Raw genomic sequence first — 13014 nt, 5'->3', positions numbered from 1 at the left:
GGTGTGCGCCGCTCAAAAACAGAACAAAGTATAAAGTCAACTCAGGTCAAGTATAGAGGATATGCGCATGCATAAAGTGAGTGTCAAATCGAGTGGCAAAGTGAGTTTAACGTTTAACCCATTGAGACCTGAGGACGAATCTAATAAATGACTTCTAAATCCTGACAATATTCTGAAGATCCTATGTCAGTGGTGCTCACTCTGAAAGGATATATAAACAAAGATTTGCGCCTCATTCTCATGATTTTCCAAAAATAGCAGATCTACAAGCTCGTAGCACAGCACTCGGTGCCGCACTATGAGCTTGTAGATCTGCTATATTTCAACAGCTAAAGCATAACATAATGCTTAAAACACCAAAAGGGGTTCCCGCCCTGAGAATGTCGTTGAATGCAATCAGATAGGACTTTTCTGTTTGGATGTATGGGCTGTCAAGGCCAGAAAGTAGGTTTTCTTTGCCACTCAGTAGGCGTTCCCGCGTATATTCCGGGTATGACGATGATGTCGCGCGCATGCCCTCTATCGAGGGTTTACATGGTTATGGGTCCCTTCAGAGACACAGAAATCGCAAACACTACAAGGGGGGGAGAAATTAAGTTATCTAGGTCTAAGCATTGCATCATGGTGAGCTCAGTGGTAAAATGAGAGAGACTGCCGCACACTGAGGTGTCAAAGCAGTTTGCCAGGGGACTGCTTTGTGCCAACATGTTCTCTGTGGACAGCAGCACACCTGCGCCTAGAGTAATTAGTTTGCTGGTTGCCACGGTGAGGCGGTGTGCAAGACAATTGGGACAGTTCTCAAGGAAGAAAAAACAAAACACTCTCCCATGATTTGAGTAATTTCTCATGACATGCATGCACAGCCCAGCCCTTAAAACACAATGCATAGACACACAGAGGGCACTACACTGGACACATTTGCCACCAACAATTTAAATATGATTTACACTGCTTTTTAAAGCCATTTCCCGGTAGTTTGGGCAGGAGAGCTGGTATTATTATTCAGTTAATGGACAGATTGTGCCTGAATGAAATTACCTTGAGTCAATGTTCCAGTGCATGGCATAGATTTTAGCCAGATGCCCCCTCAGCGTCCGTCTAGTTTTCATCTGAATTCGGCCAACAGGTTCGACACTAGATGCGATCTGGAAGGATACATGGAGAGACAGACAAAATTACTTTGAGGCAACAATTAAGACCATAGACCTAGTGTAGTCAGACCTCATACCTAGTGTAATCAGACCTCATACCTATTGTAGTCAGACCTCATACCTATTGTAGTCAGACCTCATACCTATTGTAGTCAGACCTCATACCTATTGTAGTCAGACCTCATACCTATTGTAGTCAGACCTCATACCTATTGTAGTCAGACCTCATACCTATTGTAGTCAGACCTCATACCTATTGTAGTCAGACCTCATACCTATTGTAGTCAGACCTCATACCTAGTGTAGTCATAGACCTAGTGTAGTCAGACCTCCTGTCCCAGTGGCCTTGACTTACTGTGGCTACATTACAGTATGTCAAGTCAAGTAGTTTTTCAGTGTAAGGCGCGATTCATACTCCTATATTAGAGCCGAATCAAAGTCGGTTCGGCTCTGTAGAGCCTACAATGTGACATCATTTGAGGTTTGGGGGGGGGCGGGTAACGTCCTAAAGTCGGCTCTTTCGTCACTAGCAGTAAAATAGGAGTATGAATCGGCCCCTTAAAAGTCACCCACAGAAACCTTTTTTTAATCCTTGCGAGGACCTAAAAAAGCATTTTTTTAATATTTTATGTAATTTGTATATATTTTTTAATTTATCCTAACCCCTTTCCTTAATACTCAATCCTAACTTCAACCTCAGTCTTTCTCTACTTGTAACCTTTGACAGGTCTAAATATTTTTTGTGGGGATTTTTTGGTCCCCACTTGGACAGACAGAGTATCGTAAAGCTATGCTTGGAGGCTACAGCATCTTTTGATAATTAAAATACACTGAATCTCTAATTTATAAAGTAAAAAAAAAGAAAAACTTGAATTTAGATGATGGTAAAATGGTATTGTGACCTGATGTGACCTGTTCGTACTGTCAAAATGTATTTAATCGGCCTGGGCCGTGGGTCAGCGGTCCAGGCACCTTGGCTGGTAATCCAGTCTGGCAGTGTGCCGCGGGTTCGACTCCCGATACCGACGGCCTTTACTGCATGTCACCCTCCCCATTTCCTGTCAGCCTACTGTCTATCCCTCGATAAAAAATATATATAAAATAAAGGCGAAAGCCATAAAAAAAAAGAAAATGCATCTTACCCCAGTGAGGGTCGCATCATTCATGGATTTTCTGGCATCCTGAAAACACAGTGACACAAACACATCATAATCTGTGTGAAAACCACCTCAGCACAGGGGTCATCATAGCTAGGCAATTATTACAAAATCGCCTAGTCACAATTATTTGGGATAGTTGCAAATATTTAACATAATCGTTTATGTTCAAAACATGTCAGTGTCGTACATTTTCAAAAATAATGATAATTGTTCAATGCCAAAAACACAATTTAATTAATATAATTAATGTAATTGTTTTTTATGACAATGAATCCTCAAATAAAATGTCAGTTTGGACCGGGCTGGCACCATGCAACATCTAGCATGTACTGGGTTTCTCATCCCATCGGAGTCAGCCTAGTTCCACATCCAGCAGGGAACACATTTTAATCACTGATGACAATTATCAGCCCTGTGCCACCGACGCTACCTCTCGAGGACGTCACTTTTTTTCCGGACCTCAAAACGAATTCTTAATTGCGATAAAATAATTGACAGGTGTAATTATGAGTTCACAAGTCCCTTATACATGTACCGTACACAGTAAAAGCCTCAGTGGTATTCATCTGTTTATAATTGAGAGTAACCAAATGGACTTTTTGTACACTTGTTTACTGTGCACCTTTAGATGTGGATATTAGCAACTAATCGACATCAGATCAAGAGGTCACTAAGTGGCCTGTGATGGTGACTAAGCTGTGAACATCACAATGCCAAGTCAATTTAGCAGTGCCGTCTAACATTTGAAAAAACTAAAAACGCCTCCTGGACAATGTGGAAAGGGTAGCATTTCTTCATCGGCCTAGTGCGAATGTGTTTCAGGGCAATTGGACGCTGCGTTCATGATTTGTGGCACGTTGTTCAAAACGAGCCACGCCTGCAAAATTTTGATGCCAATCTTAGCCAATCAGGATGGAATACGACAGTTCCGTGTTGATCATACGACTATAGAGATGTGATTTTTGCCCACGTTTTTCTGGAGAGTCTAAAATAATGTGGATCTCGGGATTCACATGGGAAAAGTGTGGCTCCGATGGAGATCTCAGACTGCATGTGGCCTCCATCAGTTTTCTATATTACATACAACATCAATTCTGTGCAAAAGGATGCTATGCACACCAATCCTTGTAGTGGTGCTGGTCCACAGCAGAATAATCCGAAATGTATAGTGTTTGAAAGACAAACAAAGAGTGACTGTGCACCGCAGCCACATTTTTGTCTTTCAAAGACCTTTTAGATACAACACCAATTAACATGAACACTCTGCTAGCTTCAGTTATCACCCAACAAGACACAGGAGCTCATCTGACCCGACACAAAGCCTCATCTCCCAAGCACTTGCTAGGCTGGAGATGTGAACACTGCTGCTTTGCTGCTTCCTTTGCTTATAGTGATACATTGTATCCGTTTAACCCAGAAATGCTTTGTCTGCCGCGCCCCGTGGCAGTATGTACTATCTAAACGGGTTTTAAGATGTATATTTACTTTTGAAATCGGCATTCGGCATACAAAGAAATGCTGATCTGAATGAAATCTAAGCGAATTCAACACAGCCGAGGCAATAAATGAGTAATGCTCCGTGACATATGTAACAAGACGCCTTACTGCCACACACACACACACACACACACACACACACACACACACACACACACACACACACACACACACACACACACACACACACACACACACACACACACACACACGGTCAGTGTTTCGCAGAGTTATGTCGAAGTTGTTGATCAGCAGGTTAGTAATAACTTTCTCACAGCATAGCCAAGTTGTTGATCAGCAGGTTAGTAATAACTTTCTCACAGCATAGCCAAGTTGTTGATCAGCAGGTTAGTAATCCTCCTGTCTACATGTCAAAGTGTCCTTGGGCAAGACACTGAACCCCAAATTGCTCCCGATGTGCTGGTTGGTACCTTGCATGGCTTCTGCCGCAATCGGTGTATGAATGTGTGTGTGAATGGGTGAATGTAATGCACAATCTATGTAAAGCGCCTTGGATAGAGGCGCTATATAAATGCACCATTTACCATTTAATAACTTTCTCACAGCATAGCCAAGCTGTTGATCAGTAGGTTAGTACTAACGTCCTCACAGACAGTGTATAGCAGTGCTTCCCAAACTTTTTTTGCCTGTGACCCAAAAGAGAACTGTGATGCCTCCACGGGAGCCAAACTAGTGAAAATTGCAGATCTACGAGCTCACAACACGCCGCGAGCTTGTAGATCGACTATTTTCACTACTTCTTAAATATTTGTTTTTCGATTCATGAATTCATGCTTTTTTTGTAAATGTTTTGAAATATTAAAAAGCTAAATGTCGGAAACCAAAAATAGTTTTACTTGTAATGCAAAAACAATTTGCTTAATTTGTGGGCATCATGCGTAGATGTTGTATTACTACTCTTGAACCCTTTAATAACTAAATAAATTTATGCAAGCTTAGAACTCAACCGTTCTTTGCACAACTGACTTAAATACATATTTACTGTCTACAACTTAGTCGTGCCATGTGCATTTATATTTGTAAAAACAAGCATGAACAAAAGAAAAGATGACTTACTTTGATCTGGGTCTTGAGTGACTCGGCCTCTTTTTTTAGCGCATCAAGTTCACTCATTTTCCTTTGCTAATGGTGTGTCTCGCTCCGCCGCCTTGACTCTTTACTGATCTGGGGGAGGAGAGAAGAAGGAGAGAAGAAGGATGAGCTCACACACGACTTATCTCAAATCTATCGGTACAGTACACAGGCAAGTGGCCTACGAACCCAGGTAAAAACATCATTCAAAACACTGCTGAGCCATTCCTTGACAGGTTGCAAAAAAAACAAAACAAGCCTCGCATGAAACATACTGTCGAAGAGGTCGACTAGGGCTTCTTTGTGCGAGCGGAACCCACACGTAGTTCGACCAGCGGTTTTTTGTTGTCCAAGGCGCTCAAGTGAAAGTTCTCAGCTCTCTGGCCCTTTGGTCACAGGCCTCTAAATTCTCCTCCACCAATGTCATCCCTGTAATCCTGGGACACAGTTGATTCAGCTCCTCCAAGACAAATCCGGTTAAGACAAAACCTGCTGATGATCCTGAAAGCAGTGGCCACCCAGCTGACCCCAATCCTCTGGTCGACGTGCTTAGCCCCGACACTCTCACTCTCAAAAGGCGACAAAATGGAAAACAAAATACTAAAGTGTAGCTTGGGGGGAAATGTGTGGCAACACCATGAGAGCGGGTCGCTTCCTGGCTTGGAAGAATGTCCGTTGTTGTTAAGGATGGCCCGAAGGTAAACAAACCGCCTGCGAATACGACAATCCAACCGGATGCCGAACATGCCATCAATCTATTGGATGCTGGACACGGCATCAATCCACTATTCCAAGTCCAACTAAGTAGTAGTACAAAATAATGAGGACTGCATCACAAGCAAGTAAATATTACAATATGCATGTACATTACTACGGCCCATCCTCAGGTCTTTCTAGTTTTATCAACAAAATAGAATTAAATTATTTTAAATGACTGAAGATTATTTAAATGACAATATTTCTTTTAGTAGTAGTTTCTATTACAAATGGACTAGATCATGGTCCTTTCTATCGTCTCATTCAACTACAAAGAACCCCTCAATTGTCTCATTTAAACTACAAAGAACCCCACAAATTGACTAAGTGCTCGACTGCTCGTACAACATCCATCTTAAATACAGACCCTCCCTGTCAAACGCACGGTTACCGTCATGTGTACAAACATGATCTAGCCCTTACCTCCCTCTTCCTCCTAAATGTTCGATAAGGGTATCCTGTCCTGTGGCTTGGGGAGTGTCCACACACACACACCTACTGGGTATCCTGTCCTGTTCCGTGGAAAGTGTCCACACCTACTGAACCGAGACCTTGTCCTTGAAGCATCTGATGGTCTCATCTGCCACCCGATTGGCCAGCAGAGTTAAATGGGTCTGCATCTAAGCTACGCGACTTAAACCTCTAATCTTGTTGATAAAACTGTCCCGTGGTAATATTGCAGGCTAATTCTCCATCTTCGCATTAATGAGCCCTGTCACAGCCACTCTAAACGGACCATGGTGGCCTTTGAAACAAAAGCTATGCTGCATGGCAGGTAAACAGCTTCCGGAACGTTAATGGAAACACAACGGGGGGAAAATAATGCATGTCTTGCATTTACAAAACATGCATGTTTTCTTTCTCCCCCAGAGGTAAAATGAAGAAGCTTGCCTTAATGGATTTAAAGGGATACTAGGCAAGACTGTGTGTGTACAAACACACTCGGGTAGTTGTCCTTGATGCTTTAATTGATTAGAGAGAGCACTAACGAGTAGGGATGGAGCGCGTTATTTTTTATTGATAACGGTCACCTTATCGATCAGCCGGGTCCTTATCGAGCCCACTATCGAGCATTTTGCCATTCTTTTTTGGAAAGCTGGGAGACAATACATTCTGAACAGAACCTTATTTTTATTGGCCATTTGTGAGTTTGTATGCCAGCCATGACGTGTGTGTGCGTGCGTGTGAGACACACACACACACACACACACACACACACACACACACACACACACACACACACACACACACACACACACACACACACACACACACACACACACACACACACACACACTCTTTATTTTAACCAACCAAAACATCCCTTGCACTACATTTTACTAGGGCCTTGAAATACAGTACTTTTCTAACAGACATAGGGAACTGTTAATTGTGTACTGTCACTTTAAAAGCGTAATATATACGTCATCGTACGACGGTGTCACGCACCAAAAATAGCCAATCTACAAGCTCACACTGCGTCTGGTTGCACCGCGTTGTGAGCTTGTAGATCTGCCTTTTCGGCAACGATAGACTAAGAACTTAAGTCGCACATTGGATTATTAATTATAACTATGGGAGGGAGGGAGTTTTGAATTTCCCAAACGTATGGGATTTGATGTATTGGATTATATATCGCATTTGGGTGAATGTAACCCAACTTTTTCACCCGTTCCACCATACTTCAAGGCGCAATCATCCGTCGTGTCTCGCCCCCCTTACCACCGTGGCCCAGTCAGTTTAGAGCTTGCCCAGTTTAACTTCGGGGATGAAAACAACAATAAAAACAATAAAAGATAGCCTACTTTGGCAGCCCATGTGCATGCACATTTATGTTAGGAGCAAACTACAGCATGTAAGCCTTTGTTTTAAATTGTCCATTAACACGTCGGCAAAAACGTTCACACGTTCACAAAAACGCCAATCATTTAATCCACGTTACTCGCCTGCCCCTTATTATATAGCGAGCAGCCCATGACGTCAGCTGCTGCGGCTATACCCGATAACAGGCTCGACAAGCCAAAAGCTTATCGTTACTCGGGTCTCGATAAATGCCGAACCGGGTTTGTAATGGACCCGATTTTCAGGCTCCATCTCCACTAACGAGCACAGAACAAGAAAAACACATCCCTCCAAGGGATGAATGTCAACATAAACAGTGGAAATGTCAACAACAAACAGTGGAACAAAACCAAAATACAGCCAGAGGGATGAGTCTTTCTGCAAGGAAACACATCAGCACAAGATCATAGTGGCTGATGTGAGAGAAATGAGGGCTAAAATATTTATATACATATATCTTTTTTAAATAGGCTAAGTCCTTTTAAAGGACCACTTCACCACTCTTCAACCCATCTTCATATATTAGGTCCTCACTAATAATCATGATAAAATTCAGCCCGTCTCTCATAGGAGGGCTGTGGGCAGTTCAGAAACCCGTCCACCAGTGGACATCATCATTAGGCAGATTCTTTTTTTTTATGTTTTTACATATTTTATTACATATTTCGTGAGAACGATGGCTTCCATTTTCGCATTGCAACTTTTCAGGACTAGAAAGACTGCAGTTTCTATTAGCTTGGATTCCCCATCGATGATGTCACTGGTGGACGGTTTCTGAACTGCCCACAGTCCTCCTATGAGACACAGACTCAGTAGGAAAATATTGTGCCATTTTACCATGATTATTAGTGAGGACCTATTATATGAAGATTGTTGAAAAATGGTGAAGTGGTCCTTTAAGGCTTACAGCGCTCTAGTTGCATCCTCAAAATCCTCGACCTTCACTTCTCCAAACCTGATGGCCACGATGGCCTCCCCTAAGCTCTCCTGAAATAAATCAAACTAATGAAAACCAAAATGTGCCCATTTCTGGCTTTTTAGAGCACAATGACGCAGCCAGAGGCTTTGACGTGTTAACATTTCCAGGTGTGCATGCAATTATAGTGTGGACAGAATGCTGAAATCAACATATTGTAAAAGAGAGTCTGGTCTGGTCTTGTTCTATATAGCTACAGCTAGCACTAGATTAACCTTTTTCACTGGCGTCTCAGAACTGTCCCAAAAGCTTTAAGCAAATATAATAATTGTAATTAATGTAGTATTCTTATTATTGCTGGTGAAATATGCTTGGCAATCCTTGGCCAGCCAGGGTTTGCGGGAGTAGGAGGGAGTGTGGGTGTCATACTGTATATACGCTAAAGAAGCTTTATGATGCACAAGTCTTGGAGGAGTTACGGTAATGCCTGATTTATGCTTCGTTGTACGACGGTGTTGTGTTGTGGTGAACACAGCCGATGTACAAGCTGTGGGCTAGTGGCATAACACTGTTGTACGACAAACAAAGGCTTAAAACATTAATACATAATCTGAAGGGAATCCCACTCTGTACAAATTAAATACCATAACAATGAATACTGCTGTATAAGATTCTAAATGCCCCCCCCCCCCCTCCTATGTGAAGCATATCATATTTAGAAAAAGATAAAATGTTGTGCCCTATAAATTACTACTAAATGGTAAGACGTGGCTGAAAAAGTACGAAAAAATATCCAATGGATATGAATGACCAAATATCAAACTGATAATTCTATCTATTGGTGATGCTTGTGATATTGCTTTTACAAGGGGGACTGGGGGGGGGGGGGGGGGGGGGAGGACTTTGCGATGTCGGCAGAGGTGTGATATAGAGAGTGGTCTCTTGTGTGTCAGTGGTGTAGCGTTTTAAAACCACTGGCAGCCCCACAGACACGGCGCCTGTACGATGGTGCCTTCTCCCTCACTCGGCTATTTTTAGAGTGTTGGAGGAGGAGGAGGAGGAGGAGGGAAGCAGACTTCACATTTTCCAGCCAGGCCTATCGGCTCTGACATCTCCAGCGCAACGCCGTGACAAGGAGCGAGGGAAGTGAAATCTGACTCCACACAGTGTTTCATAGGCATTTCTTCTTTCTATATGGTACTACCGAGCAGGGCGGGCTAATGAGCCTCTGTACATTTAAAATGTTCAGCTAGCCGTCGTTTGCCCACTTACGGCTTATTTTACACTTTGACATACGATGGTGTTGCATGGGCAGAAATAGCCAATATACAGCCTCAAACCTGTCGTGGCGTGCCGTGAGCCTGTAGATTCGCCATTTCTGACCATCGCCTAGGATGACTTGCCCGAAAAATAGGGACGTCAGATTGAAATTGGTTTTAACAGACTACGGAGATCAGATTTACTACAGTTGCGGGAGGACTAATAATAATGACACACTGGCACATTACTTACATTACATTACATTATTATGGATGCAGTGTTGACTTGACAATAAGTCACAGGAGGTCTGACAGCCTTGTTTGCGAGACAGAGCAAAAGGCAGAGGGGTTTGGATGGACTTTGGGGTTCAAGTTGCCTGGGCCTCCTTTTCGGGTTCATGATCCAGTCGGGAGCGGATGATATCACTACGTCATGTTGTAGTATTGTATTGTAGTATTCCCCTCAAACCAATTTTTCTCAATAAAAGCTGAAGGCTACGAGAGCTTTTATTGTTATTCTTCCGGTTTGAGGGAAAAGGAAGTTCCGGATGATTCTTCCTGCCTGATGACTACAAAACAATGACTACAACACGACGTAGCGATCCGTTCCAGACAGGTTCACACTGCAATTTTGTAACACAGACCAGGCTTTCCTCCGAGGTGGAAAGCCTGGTGTCGCGAGGTTAGGGTTCAAGGGGCTCCGCCCTGTCATGTGACCTAAGGTAGGGAGGCTACTGTATAGCGGGGCAGATATATTATATAGGAGGAGGTTCTGTGCTCAGGAGGCGAGCTTGAGGACAGAGGCAGATTAGCCTAATGAGAGTGAACAAGCAGAGGACGATTGGGAGGGGAGCTACTAATTAACCCCTTGGTGAAGGGGAGCAAGGTGTGGTTAAGCTCCACACAGCTTTACAGGGCCCAGTGGATCAAGTGCACCACCCACTCACCTTTCTGGGGGCTTCTTAAGGTAACGGGAAACAAGACGCACACGCCAGCCTCATTATGAGTCGTATAGAACGAAGACAAACAATTAGGGAGAGGGAGGAGGGCGTTATTAAACCACATTATGGGCAACCACCGGTGACGTCAAATCCTAAACGTTTAGCCGACCAGCAGCAGTGAACTTTACAGGAAGCACAGATGCTGCACAGCCTTTAGCAAAGAAATATGGGCACGAGCGCACAGCCTCACACACACTATTTATAGCAATAAAGGAAAATATAATAGTTAGCCAACTTAGCCACAAATTCCCAGATTTTTCATCCAACAATCTAATGTAGTCCCGTTTTTAGTTGTTGGGATGGGCAACTGGGCATTTGTATTTGTCACTGTTTATTTGTACATACATGGAATGTGTCCTGTCCTGCATTTACCCTTCCTAACTATTAGGTGCATTTTGGGGCGCTATAAGACAACATCCGGAGAGCTGCTAGGGGTTAAGTGTCTTGCTCAGCGACTGGGTGGGTCAGGGAAGCAAAGCAGGCAATCATCTTCTGATGAGCAAAATGAACCCCTCTATTCACTCACCTACTGCTGCCCTATTAGCCGTAGTCAATGTGATGAAAAATAAACGAACGCACTCAAATTCAAGCCATCGCTTTCAGGATTGGGATGGATTTTTTTTAGGTCAGCCAAACAGGGATGATAGGAGGATGCTGCACACACACACACACACACTCACTCTTGAGAGGGTGGGGGGGCGGGGAGGGGGGTCTTAATAATTAAAGACCTCCTGCTTCCATACCAGCTGCCCCACCCCTCGCCGTCCCTTCCCAGTTCCTTGCCTTATTGCCGTTCCTTTTGCGAGCAGCACTGCATATCTCCTGCTCCTTGGGAGTGGCATTTAGCCTAGCTTCTCTCTGCTCTGCTCCTCGCAGCCCACCAGGGATGGGGAGGGAGCCTGTGTGTGCTGCGGTAAGGTAACCAAGTACATTTACTTCAGTATCATTTTGAGGTATAATTATTTGTACTATACTTGAGTATTTCCAATTTCAAATACTTTTACTTCTACGCCATTACATCTCGGATCCAAATATTGTACTTTTTACTCCACTACATTCATTTGACAGATTACTTTGTTACTTTGTAGATTTTGATTATTATTACAAAACATACATTAAACACGTGACGTCAGCCCTATATACATTTTGGCCATTTGAAAATAGCCGATCTACAAGCTCACAATGCGCCGTGACTGCTATTTTCAAAAGCTATTTGATAACTTGAAATATAGTAAATTTTGAATTCTGGCCATTTACTTGTAACAGGGTATTTCTACGTTGCAGTATTTATACTTTTACACAAGTAAAACATTTGAGTACTTTTTCCCACCACTGCTTGTGTGTGTGTGCTAGTGCGTCGGCTCGCTACACTGTGTCAGCTGACTGCCTCCACCTTAGGAAACGCAGCGGCGACTCTCTGAATGGGCGTTTTCTCTAGAAGGGCGTTTCCGCTGCTGCTCTCTCTTTACCGCTCTGTATCTATGGTCAAAAAACACCTAACTGGCCTGGACCGTGGCTCAGTGGTCCAGGCACCTTGGCTGGTAATCCAGTCTGGCAGTATGCCGCGGGTTCGACTCCCGATCCCGACGGCCTTTACTGCATGTCACTCCCCCATCTCTCTCCCCATTTCCTGTCAGCCTACTGTCTGTCCCTCCATAAAAAAATATAAAATAAAAGGCGAAAGCCACAAAAAAAAAAACACCTAACCGGAAGTAGCAACACTGCATCCTTCCAAATGTTGTCATTGGTATCTACAAACACCACCACCGCTGCTGCATCTGCCGGTGGCCATAAGTACAGCAAGGCTCTGATCCAGACCACACAATCCAACAGCATAGTAGGTTACATGGGAGAAGCTGACAGGTATGCTATAATTATTAGACAAATTGGCGGATGGGGAGAGACATGCCGGGCTTTACGGTTTGGGCTTTTTTCTTTTCCCGCCCAGGTCAGATGGCCCGCATGGCAGCAGCATAGCTGATCAGCAGGAGGTGCTGGCTGCGCCCGGCTCCGTGTTGCAGCCAGAGGCAGACTCGCACTCTGTGTGGACCAAATGAGGTCATTCTTGCTCCCGGATTAGGCCTACTGCTTCACACTGCTGTACTTTACTGACACTATGGAACGGACTTGATGCAATATGGCCATTCAGGATCTACTAGGTATCATAGGAGATGAAAAGTCACTATTTGTGTTGAGCTATTGGGCGTACCGTAACCTGACAGCTATTGACAAACTGTAAACGTATTACGCAAATGTACATATGCTACATGTACAGTACCCGGCAAATATCATCCTTTACAGTTTACACAGAGTCCTCTTAGATTAGAATAACAAAAAAGC

At 43.6% G+C, this 13014-nt stretch overlaps 1 protein-coding gene across 1 annotated transcript in view; it reads right to left on the bottom strand.

Moving 5' to 3' along the window:
* Nucleotides 1-13014, bottom strand: part of LOC310861897 (guanine nucleotide-binding protein G(I)/G(S)/G(T) subunit beta-1-like) — a 48160-nt gene that overhangs the window by 14756 nt on the left and 20390 nt on the right. Inside the window, exons 2-4 of the mRNA XM_083769615.1 lie at nt 4886-4993; nt 2294-2332; nt 1039-1145 (exon numbers count right to left, since the gene is read on the bottom strand). Coding sequence (XP_083625741.1) covers nt 1039-1145; nt 2294-2332; nt 4886-4942 — 203 coding nt within the window. The 5' untranslated portion in view covers nt 4943-4993. The remainder of the gene's footprint in view (nt 1-1038; nt 1146-2293; nt 2333-4885; nt 4994-13014) is intronic.

Source organism: Protomyctophum parallelum, assembly GCF_964188405.1.
Source record: "Protomyctophum parallelum genome assembly, chromosome: 7".
Lineage (NCBI taxonomy): Eukaryota > Metazoa > Chordata > Actinopteri > Myctophiformes > Myctophidae > Protomyctophum > Protomyctophum parallelum.
The sequence above is the reverse complement of the archived record's forward strand: the minus strand, read 5'-3'. Positions and strand labels throughout refer to the sequence as shown.